The sequence below is a fragment of the Hyla sarda genome, chromosome 11 (genome assembly GCF_029499605.1).
Source record: "Hyla sarda isolate aHylSar1 chromosome 11, aHylSar1.hap1, whole genome shotgun sequence".
Lineage (NCBI taxonomy): Eukaryota > Metazoa > Chordata > Amphibia > Anura > Hylidae > Hyla > Hyla sarda.
This window is the reverse complement of record NC_079199.1, coordinates 103,370,342-103,389,826: the sequence shown is the minus strand read 5'-3', so window position 1 is coordinate 103,389,826 and position 19,485 is coordinate 103,370,342. Positions and strand designations below refer to the sequence as shown.

Below are 19,485 nucleotides of genomic sequence, written 5' to 3'. Positions count from 1 at the left end.
ACGACAGGATTAGATACACAGATCAGCAGGGTATCACAGAGGACAGGATTGGATACAGAGCTCAGCAGAGTGTATCACAGATGACAGGATTGGATACACAGCTCAGCAGAGTGTATCACAGATGAATGGATTGGATACATAGCTCAGCAGAGAGTATCACAGATGACTGGATTGGATACACAGCTCAGCAGAGTGTATCACATATGACAGGATTGGATACACAGCTCAGAAGAGAGTATCACATATGACAGCATTAGATACAGTAGCTCAGCATAGAGTATCACAGATGACAGGATTAGATACACAGCTCAGCAGAGAGTATCACAGATGACAGGATTGGATCCACAGTTCAGCAGACAGTATCACACATGCTAGGATTAGATACACAGCTCAGAAGAGTATCACAGATGACAGGATTGGATACACAGCTCAGCAGACAGTATCACACATGCTAGGATTAGATACACAGCTCAGCAGACAGTATCACAGATGACAGGATTGGATACACAGCTCAGCAGAGAGTATCACAGATGACTGGATTGGATACACAGCTCAGCAGGCAGTATCACACATGATAGGATTAGACACACAGCTCAGCAGACGGTATCACACGACAGGATTAGATACACAGCTCAGCAGACAGTATCACACATGACAGGATTAGATACACAGCTCAGCAGGCAGTATCACACATGACAGGATTAGATACACAGCTCAGCAGACAGCATCACACATGACAGGATTAGATACACAGCTCAGTAGATAGTAATAGGCATGATCAGCTTGGATTCAGCTGGTTACCACACAGTATCACACATGAATGGCTTGGATACAGCATCTCAGCAGACAGAGGTGCGGCCCTGTTGACCACAGGAACCAATCAGAGCTCAGATCACTTACTGTAAAGCGCACTGGATAAAAAGGTGGATTCTGATTGGCTGCATTGTGATCAGGCTCCGCCTCCAGGCCACAAAACTTTATAAAAACCACCACGAACACCACGATGAATATTACAGAGAAGATTTATTTGACAGGCTCTATCAGTGACGAATCATCCCGCGTGTGACGCCACAACTCAAATTGTGCAACACCAGTCCGGCCCATGTCATGTGACCTATATACAAGAATATGGGGGGGGGGGGGGTCCATGTGTCACGTGCTCTTGGCCTTCGTGCTATTTATATACGACTCCAGAATGAAGATGGTCTCATCCACCTGGATCTCGCTGGCGTCCAGTCTGCAGGTCAAAGAGGAGAGGTCAGAGGTCAAAGTATATAAAAGGTTACGTAGGGTAATAGACCCCGTCGACGTCTCCCGCCCCCACTCACTTGTTGACGTTCCGTTTCAGGTTCTCGAGCTGCTGGCGTTCCGGAGCGGTGATCATCTCCTCGATCTCCTGCAGCTGGGAGTCCTCGGCCCCGGTGGCCTGCATGGAGGCGATGATGGCCTCGATCCTCTGGGATTTCTCCAGCAGCCTCCTGTACGTCGGAGCGAGAGGACATATCACCGTTATACGTGTTCGCCAGCAGGGGGCACAATAATCCAAAAAGATTGATATGGTTCTTACTTGTTCTCCTTGGTCTCGAACTGTCGCCTCTCGATCAGATTTGCCACAGTCTAAGAGGAAAAAAACACAAAAAGGACGAAAAAAAATTTGTTTTCGCAAAATAGAAATTTTATATATATATATATATTTTTTTTTTTTGAGTGCAGTGCCCCTTTTTTCCTGAAGGTGGTGCTAAAGAAGTGGCGCTGCACTTAATACCGTCACCACCTAGTGGAAAAAAGGAGAACTGCACCCTAAAAAAACAAAATTCTAGAAAACAATTTTAGAAAACAACTACTACGTATTTTATGAAGCTTTGTTTAGTGGTCTCCAAACTACGGACCATCAGCTGTTGCAAAACTACAACTCCCAGCATGCCCGGACAGCCGTTGGCTGTCCGGGCATGCTGGGAGTTGTAGTTTTGCAGCATCTGAAGGTCCATAGTTTGGAGGCTGTTCTACACTAAACAAATCATCATAAAATACATAGTAGTTCCTCCATGTGACCTGTAGGTGGTGCTAAATATATGGTAATGCACTGAATACCGTCACCACCTGCAGGAGAAAAGGGGAACTGCACCAAAAAAAAAAAAGATTTCAGCATCAGATGGATTACATCAGTTCCTGGAGGTGTTGGGATGTTTTTCTGTACCTTGTAACATCTCTGCAGTAACATCCGGGCCGCTGAGAGGGGATTTACTGCGTAAAGGTAGAAAGTTCTAGATGGGGCGTGATCCGGGGTTTTGGGAATTTCCTGTATACAAAAGAAGAAAAAAAAGAAGAAGAATATAACTACTATAAATACTGCCATCTATATACAAGAATATAACTAATATAATACTGCTCCTATATACAAGAATATAACTACTATAATACTGCTCCCATATACAAGAATATAACTACTATAATACTGCCTCCTATATTCAAGAATATAACTACTACAATACTGCTCCTATATACAAGAATATAACTACTATAATACTGCCTCCTATATACAAGAATATAAATACTATAATACTGCCTCCTATATACAAGAATATAACTACTATAATACTGCTCCTATATACAAGAATATAACTACTATAATACTGCTCCTATATACAAGAATATAACTACTATAATACTGCCCCTATATACAGGAATATAACTATTATAATACTGCTCCTATATACAAGAATATAACTACTATAATACTGCCCCTATATACAGGAATATAACTATTATAATACTGCTCCTATATACAAGAATATAACTACTATAATACTGCCCCTATATACAAGAATATAACTACTATAATACTGCTCCTATATACAAGAATATAACTACTATAATACTGCTCCTATATGCAAGAATATAACTACTATAATACTGCTCCTATATACAAGAATATAACTACTATAATACTGCTCCTATATACAAGAATATAACTACTACAATACTGCTCCTATACACAAGAATATAACTACTATAATACTGCCTCCTATATACAAGAATATAACTACTATAATACTGCTCCTATATACAAGAATATAACTACTATAATACTGCCTCCTATATACAAGAATATAACTACTATAATACTGCCCCTATATACAAGAATATAACTACTATAATACTGCTCCTATATACAAGAATATAACTACTACAATACTGCTCCTATACACAAGAATATAACTACTATAATACTGCCTCCTATATACAAGAATATAACTACTATAATACTGCCTCTTATATACAAGAATATAACTACTATAACACTGCTTCTATATACAAGAATATAACTACTATAATACTGCTCCTATATACAAGAATATAACTACTATAATACTGTCTCCTATATACAAGTATATAACTACTATAATACTACCCCCTATATACAAGAATATAACTACTACAATACTGCTCCTATACACAAGAATATAACTACTATAATACTGCCTCCTATATACAAGAATATAACTACTATAATACTGCCTCCTATATACAAGAATATAACTACTATAATACTGCCCCTATATACAAGAATATAACTACTATAATACTGCTCCTATATACAAGAATATAACTACTATAATACTGCTCCTATATGCAAGAATATAACTACTATAATACTGCTCCTATATACAAGAATATAACTACTACAATACTGCTCCTATACACAAGAATATAACTACTATAATACTGCCTCCTATATACAAGAATATAACTACTATAATACTGCCTCTTATATACAAGAATATAACTACTATAACACTGCTTCTATATACAAGAATATAACTACTATAATACTGCTCCTATATACAAGAATATAACTACTATAATACTGTCTCCTATATACAAGTATATAACTACTATAATACTACCCCCTATATACAAGAATATAACTACTATAATACTGCTCCTATATACAAGAATATAACTACTATAATACTGTCTCCTATATACAAGTATATAACTACTATAATACTACCCCCTATATACAAGAATATAACTACTATAATACTTCTCCTATATACAAGAATATAACTACTATAATACTGCCTCCTATATACAAGAATATAACTACTATAATACTGCCCCTATATACAAGAATATAACTACTATAATACTGCTCCTATATACAAGAATATAACTACTATAATACTGCTCCTATATGCAAGAATATAACTACTATAATACTGCTCCTATATACAAGAATATAACTACTACAATACTGCTCCTATACACAAGAATATAACTACTATAATACTGCCTCCTATATACAAGAATATAACTACTATAATACTGCCTCTTATATACAAGAATATAACTACTATAATACTGCTCCTATATACAAGAATATAACTACTATAATACTGTCTCCTATATACAAGTATATAACTACTATAATACTACCCCCTATATACAAGAATATAACTACTATAATACTGCTCCTATATACAAGAATATAACTACTATAATACAGCCTCCTATATACAAGAATATAACTACTATAATACTACCCCCTATATACAAGAATATAACTACTATAATACTGCTCCTATATATAAGAATATAACTACTATAATACTGCCCCTATATACAAGAATATAACTACTATAATACTGCTCCTATATACAAGAATATAACTACTATAATACTGCTCCCTATATACAAGAATATAACTACTATAATACTGCTCCTATATACAAGGATATAACTACTATAATACAGCCTCCTATATACAAGAATATAACTACTATAATACTGCTCCTATATACAAGAATATAACTACTATAATACTGCTCCTATATACAAGAATATAACTACTATAATACTGCTCCTATATACAAGAATATAACTACTATAATACTGCTACTGCTGGACTATATAGCAGTATATAGTATAGGTCAGTGTTTCCCAACCAGGAGTGCCTCCAGCTGTTGCAAAACTACAACTCCCAGCATGCCCGGACAGCCAACGGCTGTCCGGGCATGCTGGGAGTTGTAGTTTTACAACAGCTGGAGGCACCCCTGGTTGGTGAACACTGACCTATACGTCTACTTACTGCAGGCAGATCTAATTTATACAGATTTTTTATTTTTTTATTTGTTTATCTGATCTTATATTGGATTAAATGGGCGGAGATAGGGGAGTGGTTACTATCAATCGGGGGTGTGGCTAGACTGTCCTGATTAGACTACAGAAACCATATGGTCTGTGATATACATCAGTCTCCTTCTCCAGCGCTGGAAAATACACAAACGGCCCCCATTATGGACATAGGGGCAGATTTCTCAAAACCGTCTAATAGTAAACTCTTTGTTGCCCATAGCAACCAATCACAGCTTACATTTTTTTTTAAATGCTCCGGTAAAATTAAAGCTGAGCTGTCAATGTTTGCTATGGGAAGCAAAGAGTTTACTAGTTTACTATCAGACAGTTTTGATAAGCGAGGCCAATTTCTTATTCCATGGACACTATATTATGGGGGGTTTCTGCCCCTTTAAGCTGTTGCTCTGCTGCTCATGACATCATAAAGGAGCTGTGATGTGACATCACTATAGAATGGCAGCAGCTGCTCGCTGGTGTCATTCACTTCTAGACATGGAAGAGAAACGAGCTGAATTAAGCAATCTAAAGAAAAGGAAGAGAGAGATGGAGATGGCTCCTGCCCCGGCTCCCGGCCCCGCCCCTGAGGAGCAAGAAAATGGGCAGGAGATTGTCAGACAACAGGCCAGGACATCTGAGCGGCCAATTAGTGTAAAGAGGAAAAAGACAGCGGCGGTATATAGAAGAGTTAGGAATGATGTTCATGGGTAAATATAATAGGAATCATTTCATTGGTTATTCATTGTGGCTCCTCCCTGATAAGACAGTTGGGCGTGTGCTAGATGTGACTCCGCCCTCATGTGTGGATCCCCCTCATCTTCCCTGTGTTCTCTCCTTACCAGACGCCATGCTGCTTACAAAGTCAGCACTTCCAGCCACAAATGGGCGGATTCTCATCACAACGAGGAACCGCAACGCCCAAAGAGGGTGCGGAAAATACGCTTACTACAGATGGTAATGGCGCTGCTGATGAGGAGGTTTGAGGCGCTTGAGAGGAGGAATCATCAATAAGAGGACGCCTTATGGAGACAACTGAGAGGCCGCGGATGTGGCGGATCCTCCAGCTTGGAGAAATCTTCTAAAAGAATCCGAGGAGTCTGCAGAGAATCAGGGCATCGTCACCGGCCATAAAATGTCACTGAACCCCAACTTGGGATGTCTCACATTTCATCTTTTTAGGTGAAAATATAGAATAAAAATAAATAATAATAATGATAAATAAATACCGTGTTATATCATAATATTGTCTTAGTATATAATACAGTGACCCCCGACCTACGATCATTTCAACATACGATGCTTTTGTATGTTGGGGCCATCGCATAAACGGCTATCCCACAGCACAGACTGCTTCAGCTGCCCCCGGATAGCCGTTTACGGTGCCCCGTGAGCTCCGCTGACGATCACTTACCTGTCCTCGGGGCTCCGGTGCGTCCTCTTTGGGATCCCCTGCATCGTCAGCGCTCTCCATCGTCGTCATCACGTCGCTGCGCACGACGTCCCGTCATCCAATAGGAGCGGCGTGAGTAGCGACGTGATGGCGGCGACGGAGAGCGAGGATGCCGGGGAAGCAGAGGCCTTGCCGGAGCGTCGGGGACACCCCGGGGACGCGGCGACATCGATGGAAGGCGACATCCCGGGCAGCGGTGACCGTCCGGAGCGGCGGGGACAGGTGAGTACAACTTCCTCTAACAGTGGTCTTCAACCTGCGGACCTCCAGATGTTGCAAAACTACAACTCCCAGCATGCCCGGACAGCCAACGTGTTGTAGTTTTGCAACATCTGGACGTCTGCAGGTTGGAGACCACTGTCCTATACTTTACATTGCAAGGATCCCTCAACATATGATGGTTTCAACAAACGATGGTCCATTTGGAACGGATTACCATCGTATGTTGAGGGACCACTGTATATACAGTACAAGCATTTAAAGGGGTACTCCGGCGCTAAGACATCTTATCCCCTATCCAAAGGATAGGGGATAAGATGCCTGATCGCGGGGGTCCCGCCGCTGGGGATTCCCATGATCTTCCACGCTGCACCCCGTTAGAATCAGCCCCTGGAGTGTGCTGGCTCCGGGTTGGATTATTGGCGATCACGGGGACGGAGCATAGTGACATCCAAAGAATATAACTACTATAATACTGCTCCTATATACAAGAATATAATTACTATAATACTGCTCCTATATACAAGAATATAACTACTATAATACTGCTCCTATATACAAGAATATAACTACTATAATACTGCTCCTATATACAAGAATATAACTACTATAATACTGCTCCTATATACAAGAATATAATTACTATAATACTGCTCCTATATACAAGAATATAACTACTATAATACTGCTCCTATATACAAGAATATAATTACTATAATACTGCTCCTATATACAAGAATATAACTACTATAATACTGCTCCTATATAAAAGAATATAACTACTATAATACTGCCTCCTATGTACAAGAATATAACTACTATAATACTGCTCCTATATACAAGAATATAACTACTATAATACTGCTCCTATATAAAAGAATATAACTACTATAATACTGCCTCCTATATACAAGAATATAACTACTATAATACTGCTCCTATATACAAGAATATAACTACTATAATACTGCTCCTATATACAAGAATATAACTACTATAATACTGCTCCTATATACAAGAATATAACTACTATAATACTGCTCCTATATACAAGAATATAACTACTATAATACCGCTCCTATATACAAGAATATAACTACTATAATACTGCTTCCTATATACAAGAATAGAACTACTATAATACTGCTTCCTATATACAAGAATAGAACTACTATAATACTGCTTCCTATATACAAGAATATAACTACTATAATACTGCTCCTATATACAAGAATATAACTACTATAATACTGCCCCTATATACAAGAATATAACTACTATAATACTGCCCCTATATACAAGAATATAACTACTATAATACTGCCCCTATATACAAGAATATAACTACCATAATACTGCTCCTATATACAAGAATATAACTACTATAATACCGCCCCTATATACAAGAATATAACTACTATAATACTGCTCCTATATATAAGAATATAACTACTATAATACTGCTCCTATATACAAGAATATAACTACTATAATACTGCCCCTATATACAAGAATATAACTACCATAATACTGCTCCTATATACAAGAATATAACTACTATAATACCGCCCCTATATACAAGAATATAACTACTATAATACTGCTCCTATATACAAGAATATAACTACTATAATACTGCCTCCTATATACAAGAATATAACTACTATTATACCGCCCCTATATACAAGAATATAACTACTATAATACCGCTCCTATATACAAGAATATAACGACTATAATACCGCTCCTATATACAAGAATATAACTACTATAATACTGCCTCCTATATACAAGAATAGAACTACTATAATATTGCTCCTATATACAAGAATATAACTACTATAATACTGCTCCTATATAAAAGAATATAACTACTATAATACTGCTCCTATATACAAGAATATAACTACTATAATACTGCTCCTATATACAAGAATATAACTACTAGAATACTGCTCCTATATACAAGAATATAACTACTATAATACTGCTCCTATATACAAGAATATAACTACTATAATACTGCTCCTATATACAAGAATATAACTACTATAATACTGCTCCTATATACAAGAATATAACTACTATAATACTGCTCCTATATACAAGAATATAACTACTATAATACTGCTCCTATATACAAGAATATAACTACTATAATACTGCTCCTATATACAAGAATATAACTACTATAATACTGTTCCTATATACAAGAATAGAACTACTATAATACTGCTCCTATATACAAGAATATAACTACTATAATACTGCCCCCTATGGACGTGTAGACGCCACTGACCTGCAGTGTGACCAGGTTGACCGATAACATCTTGTATAACATTTCTTTCGCTTCCTTCGCTGGGATCATCGCAAAATCCTCCACCTGCTTCTGCTCCAAATGCCTCTTACGGAGCAGGAGGCGGTAGATGCGGGCACAGCGAGAGCCGAACCTGGAGAAAATTAATAATAAATAATAATAATAATAGCAACATTATTATTATTTAAAGAAAAAAAAATTATAATTTTTTCTCATTTAATAATATATATATTTTTATTTATTTAAAATTATATATACATATATTTTTATTAAAATAAAAAATATTTTAATAATATTTATATATGTATTCATATATATTTATATATTTTATTAATAATAGATATAAATATATTTGTAAATAATAAATATATATTTTTTTATAATAATATAAAAAATATATATTGATAATATTTTTATTATTATTATATTATTTATTACATTATTTTAAAAAATATATATAGGTCATACAAAGGATTTAAAAAAAAAAATCCAGAATTCTCACCTCTCTTGGACTATGGATTCCAGGTTGGCGATGGCAAGAGAGGCGATGGCTTTATGAAGATCTTATGGAGTTAAGTCACCAACCAGATACATGATACAGTAGATTCCATGTAGCAAAACTACAACTCCCAGCATGTCCGGACAGCCTTTGGTTGCCCGGACATGCTGGGAGTTGTAGTTTTGCAACAGCTGGAGGCACACATGCATATATAACAGCTGGAGGCACACAAACACTAATATATATATATATATATATATATATATATATATATATATATATATATAGACACACACACACACACACACGCACACACACACTAGAGGTAAGGATACTGATGACGAACATACCGCCGCCACTGTCCCCCGACCGGCCTACGAACTCCAGCTGAAACAAACAACAAGAGAGTTAAAATGGCGCGACAACCGTAAAATGTGCGCGGATAGGACGGAGCAATTACCGGGTCGTCCGCCAGCAGCGTCAGGTACTGGTCTAACACCTGCTTGGCTATGTTGTATCCGGCGGGTAAAGCCCGGAATATCTGCAAAAAATAAAAGAAGATAACTCTATCCTTTCATCCATTTTTAACGATCACACTGATTTCAGTCTATTTTTGCGATCACACTGATTTCAGTCTATTTTTGCGATCACACTGATTTCAGTCTATTTTTGCGATCACACTGATTTCAGTCATTATCCTCTTAAATGCCGCAAGGTCCTTCTCAGATTGACACCCCTACCCCCGGAAATGTGACTGCGAAGGAACTATCTGATTTCGGTTCAGGGAGGGTCTGCTAATAGAGTGTGCCTCGGACAGACTGTACTAGGAGATCACCGATCACACTGAGCAATAGCATCGTTCAGTATAAGAAATCACTATTCCCAACCAGGGTGTCTCCAGCTGTTGCAAAACTACAGCTCCAAGCATGCCCGGACAGCCGAAGTCACCCTGGTTGGTAAACACTGGCCTATGGGGTCTTATACAGTGTATAAAAGATAATACAGGAAATGGTATGTGTGTATATATACACGCCCCTCCCCCTAATCAAAATTTTAATCAGCCCCTAACTTTTCAAACATAAATCAGCCATACTGCACAGATCACTCCATATCAGCTGTGCTCTCCTCCTTGTAAGCTGTGATGCCATGTCACAGGCTCTGAATGTAGTCTGCTCCTTCCCTTCTGTCAGCCCAGAATAAGACCAGTGATGTGAAGAGGAGAGTTTGTATCACTTCTCATTAGATTCATGACTCATTATATAAGGCAGCAGGGAAGCCCGTTCTGATGGAAACTGCTGTGACTGAGAACAGGCTCACTGCTGCCTTATCTAATGAGCTCCCGCCTTCACATCACTGATCTCATCTTGTGCTGACAGAAGGGACAGAGCAGACTGCTTTGAGAGCCTGTGACGTCACAGAACGGAAAGAGCGCAGCTGACATAATCTAATAATATTATATTAGTAAGCTGCTGAATTATACTTTTAGACACCACACAGGTTGTTTCTTTTGCTGAACAACCCCCTTTAAGGCCCAAACACAGGGGGCAGAGGTCTGACAATCTTCCCCTCCGTTTTTTGGTTACCTCGTTGGAGGAGAGCGGCTGCGTGAATGCGGCGTTGGAGGAGGTGGTGACCTCGCTCATTCTCAGCATGGTGCGGACTATCTCGCTGCTGGTCTGGAATATAAATGACAGTACAGTTAGCGCGCCACCTGCTGGCGGGGCAGGAAGGATGTGTATACAGACCGTACCTGGTCCATCTTATTGGACACGGCGCTGATGACCGCCTGGTCCCTGAAGTGCTGGTGGAAGCGAACCATGTTGATCTGCCAATAAATGCCGTCGTCCTGGCCGCTCTGAAAGGAGACATAGTCACATGACCTAATAGAAAGGAGACCAAGTACAGTGCTGCCCCCCGCTGGTGGACACTCACCTCTACACCAGAGTCTTTCTTCGCCCGCTTGCTCCGGGTGGCGCCTTCGTCATCGTCTGAGGAACGTCGCCGCTTCCCTCTCCCTGCGGAGAACATGGTGAACAGTCTGCATCTGGCGCCTGACTCCCCCCGCCCGCCCCCCCCAATTATAACCCGGCCGACAATCTCCTCACCTATCAGGGTGACTTTGGGGACTATGTACATTTCCTTTTCTTCGGTGACCAGTGTGGGGGCTGGGGGCGGACGTCCCTCCGCGGTGCCCTCGGCGATGGTCGGGCACCTCTGTACAAAGTGCGTGTCCGCCAGCTGGCTGAAAGTTGCCAAAACCTCGCTGTACTCCACGCTCTTCCCATCTGTGGGGGGGAGGGATACAGAAGATATCAGGGTAATGGGGGGAGGGGGCGGCTGCAGACACTAGGAGTAAAGGGTGTAAATAACAATGTCTCCATTCACTGACAGCTAGCAGAGCTTTTAATTAAAACATTAAACCATTCCTGCTGTTACTGTCTGGGTCACATAGGCATCTATATAGTCGCGCGTTCTTCAACCAGTGTGCCTCCAGCTGTTGCAAAACTACAATTCTTAGCATTTTCCCATTCACTGACAGCTATCAGAGCGCTGCTCAAAACTGCTCTATATCAGTGTTCCCCAACCAGTGTGTCCCCAGCTGTTGCAGAACTGCAATTCTTAGCTTTTTCCCCATTCACTGACAAGAAAATTGCAAGAATGATTTACGGTTTTAATTAAAAGCTCTTCTTGCTGTCAGTGAATGGGATCAGTCTTACTTACATCATATACTTGTTACAGTTGTATTCCTGCTAGCTGTCAGTGAATTGAGACATTGTTATTTACACCCTATACTAGTAGTATTCCTGGTGTTACTGCCTAGGTCACATAAGCATCTATATAGTCGCGTCCTTCAACCAGTGTGCCTCCAGCTGTTGCAAAACTACAATTCTTAGCATTTTCCAATTCACTGACAGCTATCAGAGCACTGCTCAAAACTGGTCTATATCAGTGTTCCCCAACCAGTGTGCCTCCAGCTGTTGCAAAACTACAACTCCGGGGTTGCTGGGAGTTGTAGTTTTGCAACAGCTGGAGGCACACTGGTTGGGAGAAAATGCCCTATAGAAAGCACTCTGCAACCTGTGGCTCTCCAGCTGTTGCAAAACTACACCTCTCAGCACGTTCTCATTCACTGACAGATAGCAGAGCATTTATATAAAACAGAACCTTTCCTGCAGTTACCAGCCGACACCACTAGGGCACCATTGCTTTATAAGAATCTATATGGCAGTGTTCTCCAACCAGTGTGTCTCCAGCTGTTGCAAAACTACAATTCTTAGCATTTTCCCATTCACTGACAGCTATCAGAGCACTGCTCAAAACTGCTCTATATCAGTGTTCCCAACCAGTGTGTCTCCAGCTGTTGCAAAACTACAACTCCCAGCATGCCCGGACAGCCTTTGGCTGTCCGGGCATGATGGGAGTTGTAGTTTTGCAACAGCTGGAGGCACACTGGTTGGGAGACAATGCCCTATAGAAAGCACTATGCAACCTGTGGCTCTCCAGTGGTTGCAAAACAACTCTCAGCGTGTTCCCATTCACTGACAGATAGCAGAGCATTTATATTAAACAGAACCTTTCCTGCAGTTACCAGCCGACACCACTAGGGCACCACTGCTGTATAAGAATTTATATGGCAGTGCTACCCAATCTGTGGCTCTCCAGTTGTTGCAAAACTACAACTCCCAGCATGCCGAATAACCATTGATGGATATCAGGATAATGGGTGAAGGGACCAGCTGCAGAAACTATGGGGGTCCCAGTAGTAGGGGGGATTACAAAGACTAGATACAACTGTAACAAGTATATGAAGTAAGTTAGACTGGTCCCATTCACTGACAGCAAGCAGATCTTTTAATTAAAACAGTAAATCATTCCTGCAATTACCATTTGCAACCACTAGGGCATCACTGCTGTATAAGATTCAATATGTCAGCGCTTCCCATCCTGTGGCTTTCCAGCTGTTGAAAACTCCAGGTCCCAGCATGTTCCCATTCACTGACAGATAGCAGAGAGTTTAATTAAAGTGTTAAACCATTCCTGCAGTTACCATCTGTCACCACTAGGGCATCACTGCTGTATAAGAATCTATATGGCAGCGCTTCCCACCCTGTGGCTTTCCAGCTGTTGAAAACTCCAGGTCCCAGCATGTTCCCATTCACTGACAGATAGCAGAGATTTTAATTAAAGTGTTAAACCATTCCTGCAGTTACCATCTGTCACCACTAGGGCATCACTGCTGTATAAGAATCTATATGGCAGCACTCCACTATTACTGTGCCTACAACACCCAGCATGTTTCCATTCACTGACAGCTAGATGTGCATTTAATTAAAACAGTTTACCTATACTGCAGTTACTGGCTTTCACCACTAGGTCACCACTGCCGCATAAGACTAGCCAACTCGCCCTTTAGGCTGTAGCAAAACTACAACTCCCAGCATGTTCCAGTTATTCCCTGACAGCTAGCAGAGTTAGCAGCTGCAGTTACCAGCTGTCACCACTAGGACATCACTGAAAAATGTATATGGCAGCGCACCCCAACCTGTTTGCATCCAGCTATTGCGAAAGTACAACTCCCAGCATGATTCCATTCACTAACAGCTAGCATACCTTTTAATTAAAACAGTAAACCATTCCTGCAGTTACCAGCTGTCACCACTAGGGCATCACTGCTGCATAAAACTCACCGACTCGCTCTCCAGCTGTTACAAAACCACAACTCCCAGCCCGTTTCCATTCACTGAGAGCAAGCAGAGCTATTCATTAAAACAGTAAACTTTTTCTGCAATTACCAGCTGTCACCACTAGGGCAACATTCCTCTATAAGACTCCCCCAAGTGCTTCCTAACCTGTGGTTCTCCAGCTGCTGCAAAACTGCAACTCCCAGCCTGTTCCAATTCACTGACAGCTAGCAGAGCTTTTAAATTAAAACATTAACAATTCCTGCAGTAACCAGCTGTTACCACTAGGGCATCACTCCTCTATAAGACTCCTCCAAGCGCTTCCTAAACTGTGGCTATCCAGTTTTTGCCAAACTCCCAACTACCAGCCTGTTTCCATTCACTGACAGCTAGCAGACATTTTAAATGAAAACATTAACAATTCCTGCAGTAACCAGCTGTCACCACTAGGACATGACTTCTGTATTAGAATATGGCAGCACTTCCTGATCCAGTGTTTTCCAACCAGGGTGCCTCCAGCTGTTGCAAAACTACAACTCCAAGCTTGCTGGGAGTTGTAGTTTTGCAACAGCTGGAGGAACCCTGGTTGGAAAACACTGCTCCAGTTTTGTATCCCACCCCCAGAGCTTGATTCACAGCTTACACTGCTGAGTACTGCTCTATCATGTCTTCCATGCCGCTGCAGCTTCTTAGGGTTTACTACATGCTGGAATTTGTAGTTTTGCAACAGCTGGAGTCACCCTGGTTTGGAAACCCTGATCTACATAATGTGCACTGATCCCTACAAAGTCCTGTTTACCCGGAGCTGCAATTACTGCTCTCCTACTCCAGTCACACCCGGAGCTGCATTTACTGCTTTCCTACTCCAGTCACACCCCGAGCTGCATTTACTGCTCTCCTACTCCAGTCACACCCGGAGCTGCATTTACTGCTCTCCTACACCAGTCACACCCGGAGCTGCATTTACTGCTCTCCTACTCCAGTCACACCCGGAGCTGCATTTACTGCTCTCCTACTCCAGTCACACCCGGAGCTGCATTTACCGCTCTCCTACACCAGTCACACCCGGAGCTGCATTTACTGCTCTCCTACTCCAGTCACACCCGGAGCTGCATTTACCGCTCTCCTACTCCAGTCACACCCGGAGCTGCATTTACCGCTCTCCTACTCCAGTCACACCCGGAGCTGCATTTACCGCTCTCCTACACCAGTCACACCCGGAGCTGCATTTACTGCTTTCCTACTCCAGTCACACCCGGAGCTGCATTTACTGCTTTCCTTCTCCAGTCACACCCGGAGCTGCATTTACCGCTGTCTGGGCATGCTGGGAGTTGTAGTTTTGCAACAGCTGGAGGCCCCCTGTTTGGAAAACACTGTCCTGACCTGTGGTTCTCCAGCTGTTGCAAAACAACAACCCCCAGCATGTTTCTGTTCACTGACAGCTAGCAGAGCTTTTTAATTAAAACATTAAACTATTCCCGCAGTTACCGGTTGTTACCACTAGGGAACCACTGCTCATTAAGGCTCTTTGTGGCAGTGCTCCCCAAATGTTGCAAAACTACAACCCCCAGCAAGGTTGCCCGGGCATGCTGGCAGTTGTAGTTCAGCAGGTTTGGGGGATGCTCCTGTATAGTGATCCTGTTGTACGGTTTGCAGCCCCCCTACAGATTAATGAGGTCCCCAGGGTCACTCGCCTTCCATGGTCTCGGTCAGCCGGTCGGCGACCTTCCTGATGGCGGCGGTCAGCGTCATCTTGCCGTTCAGCAGCAGTTCCTCCACGATGAGCTCCCCGGTGTCCCCGTACAGAGTCTTGGCGGTGTAGATGAAGCGGGGGAAGCGGAGGATGCGGAGGCAGCGGTCGCTCTGGGCGGAGTACTCCACGAAGCCGCGCTTGTGCATCTGATAGGTCACCAGGCCGTGCTGGATGAGGACGCACAGCGCCTTCTTCACCTGAGGACAGGAAACACGGGGTTAAATGGGAAGAGGGCGGAGCAAGATGGCAGATGGACCATTTTATATTTAATTACCATATGATCATTTTTCATTAATTAATATTAATATTTTACAGTAACAATAATATTTTTCATTATTTTGTATTATATTATTATTAATAAAAATATATTGTTTCATTAATAATAATAATTTCCATAAATTTTTTACAATAACAATATTTTTTTATTTTGTATTATATTATTAATAAACAATATATTGTTTAATAATAATCATTTTCATTAATTATTATTATTTTACAATAATAAAAAATATATTTTGTTTTATTCATTAAATAATCATGTTCATTAATTATTATTAATATTTTACAATAATAATATTTTTCATTAATTAAATAATAAATCATTTTCATTAATTATTATTATTATGAGAAAAATAGAAGGGGGTAGGTAGTTCAACCACAAGAAGAAGGTGAAATCTGGTCTTTCATATGCTCACTAATTCCATTATTGAGGAAAGTGTCCCCTTTTAATTTAATAATAATAATAATTATTATTATTATTATTATATTATTATTAATAATATATTTTGTTTCATTAAATAATATTTTTCATTATTATATTATTACTATTATATTTTGTTTAATTAAATAATATTTTTCATTATTATTATATTATTAATAATAAATATATTTTGTTTCATTAAATATAATTTTTCATTATTATATTAATAATAAATATATTTTGTTTCATTAAATAATATTTTTCATTATTATATTATTACTATTATATTTTGTTTCATTAAATAATATTTTTCATTATTATTATATTAATAAATATATTTTGTTTCATTAACTAATCATGATCATTTTCATAAATTATTAATAAATATTTTCCCATAATAATAATAATAATAAATGATTATTATTATTTATAAAACATTTATATATATATCTCCCTAAAAATGTCCCAGCTTGCTGTCAGTGAATAGAAACCTAGTCAGTAACATCCAGGCTGATAACTTTTTACAGAGTGTTTGTTACTGTAGGATCCTGTGTAGACAATACTGCCAAAACCACCAATCTCGTCGCATGGTTTGTTACAATGTGTCAGTGCAGGTAAATGTCTCCAAAAAAAAAAACACATTGTCAATTAAAACAATCTTCAACTGTAACGAATCCTCCAGTGCACCTCCAGCTGTTGCAAAAACTACAACTCCCAGCATGCCCGGACAGCCGTTGGCTGTCCGGGCATGCTGGAAGTTGTAGTTTTGCAACAGCTGGAGGGCCGCAGGTTGGACACCTAGGCTTTTGCGCAAAAGACATCGGCATCACTAATATCTCTGCTGTCTGGATGGTTTGTTTCAATGTGTCAGTGCAGGTAAAATGTTTCCATTCGCCGTCAGAGATGTTGTGTATAATGCAGCGGATGCGTGACAGTGTGTCGGGCAGTTACCTGGTCACTCGAGGTCCCGGTCTCGCTGACGATGACCCTGAGGGGCTGAGCACCCGTCCGGATAAGGAAGGAGCCCACCCGATCCACGATCTCCCCGTAGTGCTCCCGCAGGAGCAGGGCGCTCAGCTGCATCTCCACCGCCGTCATGGCGCCTCCGACTCTGAAACACAAAAGACAAGAGATGTGAGAACGGGCTGGCTGGGGCTTGTAGTACGGCAAGGAATAGTTCTAGCACAGGAGCTGCTATGCTGGGTTATGCTGGTTATTGTAGTCCTGGGGCTGTAGTTCTACATTTCCCAGTATACTTAGCACTGGCTGAATCCTTGTGGGTGTGGTCTGGTTAAGCTCCACCCCTGAGGTGCCCCAAACACCCCTCTTGGCTTTTAGAACCCCTGCTGTAATACCAGGCCACTTTGTAGCCCAATTGTGAAGAATCTGACAGCTGTGCTGGGAGTTGTAGTACTACAAGAAATAGTTCTAGCACAGGAGCTGCTTTGCTGAGTTATGCTGGTTATTGTAGTCCTTTAAGACAGCAAGACATGGAGCTGGGGGAACTGTCAGCTTCCTATGGGGTAACCTAGAGATGACACTATAACACAAAGGCTGTGGAACTACAATTCCCAGTATACTTAAGACTGGTTGCCCCCTTGTGACTGGGGTCTGTGTAAGCCCCGCCCCCGAGAATCCTTAAAGGGGTACTCTGCCTCCAAAGGATAGGGGATAAGATGTCTGATCGGGGGGTCCCCACAATCTTCCTGCTGCACCCGGCGTTGGTTTAGAGCGTCAGGTGCAGCGCCGGAGGCTTGTGACATCACGGCCCCACCCCCCTCAATGCAAGTCTATGGGAGGGGGCGTGACTGCAGTCACGCCCCCTCCCATAGACTTGCATTGAGGGGGCATGGCCGTGACGTCACGAGCGGGGCGTGACCGGGACGTCACCAGCCGTCACCCCGCATCGCCAGTCATCCGGCACGGAGTTTGCGCCGTGCACTTGATGTCTGGGGTACCGCAGCCGAGAATGTGGGGGCCCCAGCGATCAGACATCTTATCCCCTATCCTTTGGATAGAGGATAAGATGTCTAGGGGCGGAGAACCCCTTTAAACGTCCAACTTGGCTTTTATAACCTCTGCTATTATATAAGGTCACATGGTTTCCCATTAATTGTGAACCTGACGGCTGTGCTGGGAGTTGTAGTACCACAAAAAAAAAACTGTTCTGTTGTATGAACTGCTCTGCTGGGTTATACTGGTTCTTGAAGTACTGGAGGACAGCTACACATAGAGCCGGTCTGAGGGGCCACAAGCTGCTCTGGGACTTGTTGTTCAGCTTTTTATGGGGTCTCAGAGACATTACATTATAACACAAGGGATGTGGAACTACATTTCCCAGTATACTTAGCAGTGAATAGCATTGATTGGCTCTTCGTGGGTGGGGCCTGCATACGTCCCGCCCCTGAAGTGCCTAAAACGACCCTCTTGGCTTTGGTAACCTCTGCTGTAATCCCAATTGTTGTGAACCTGACAGTTGTGCTGGGACTTGTAGTACTACCACAGCTTGGGTGGCCGTTCCAAAGCAGCTCTTACCAGTAGTACGGTCTGTGGCGGGATCCGGTACCCGCAGCTCCACGTCGCCTCTAATCCACGGGGACTGCGGGGAACATGTGTATGTCCGTGTGTCAGCTTCGTTTGTTAATAAAGCTTGTTGAGGTGACTCGCTTGTAGAAACTGGGACTGATATGACACAAACACCGGCGCTCTATCCTTCCTGTCGTTGGTTG

The 19,485-nt window shown here is 41.3% G+C and overlaps 1 protein-coding gene across 1 annotated transcript; it reads right to left on the bottom strand.

Annotated features, from left to right (window-relative positions):
* Positions 1–1,014: 1,014 nt before the first annotated feature.
* On the bottom strand, positions 1,015–19,428 carry POLR3C (RNA polymerase III subunit C). Its single transcript, XM_056546095.1, has 15 exons — positions 19,292–19,428; positions 17,708–17,867; positions 15,998–16,253; positions 11,727–11,906; positions 11,554–11,636; positions 11,372–11,476; positions 11,205–11,297; positions 10,082–10,162; positions 9,957–10,008; positions 9,625–9,685; positions 9,105–9,255; positions 2,198–2,299; positions 1,568–1,617; positions 1,329–1,478; positions 1,015–1,237 (listed from the first exon to the last, which is right to left on the bottom strand). Exons 2-15 carry the CDS (start codon positions 17,852–17,854, stop codon positions 1,153–1,155), a joined length of 1,596 nt encoding a protein of 531 aa, XP_056402070.1. The 5' UTR covers positions 17,855–17,867; positions 19,292–19,428; the 3' UTR covers positions 1,015–1,152.
* Positions 19,429–19,485: the final 57 nt, after the last annotated feature.

Excerpts from the sequence above, each read along its gene's own strand:
- POLR3C (XM_056546095.1), bottom strand. The coding sequence starts at position 17,854 with ATGACGGCGGTGGAGATGCAGCTGAGCGCCCTGCTCCTGCGGGAGCAC. Across the intron at positions 11,298-11,371 it reads TGTCCAATAAGATGGACCAG|ACCAGCAGCGAGATAGTCCG; the intron begins GTACGGTCTGTA and ends TTTATATTCCAG. Across the intron at positions 10,009-10,081 it reads CGCTGCTGGCGGACGACCCG|CTGGAGTTCGTAGGCCGGTC; the intron begins GTAATTGCTCCG and ends TGTTTGTTTCAG.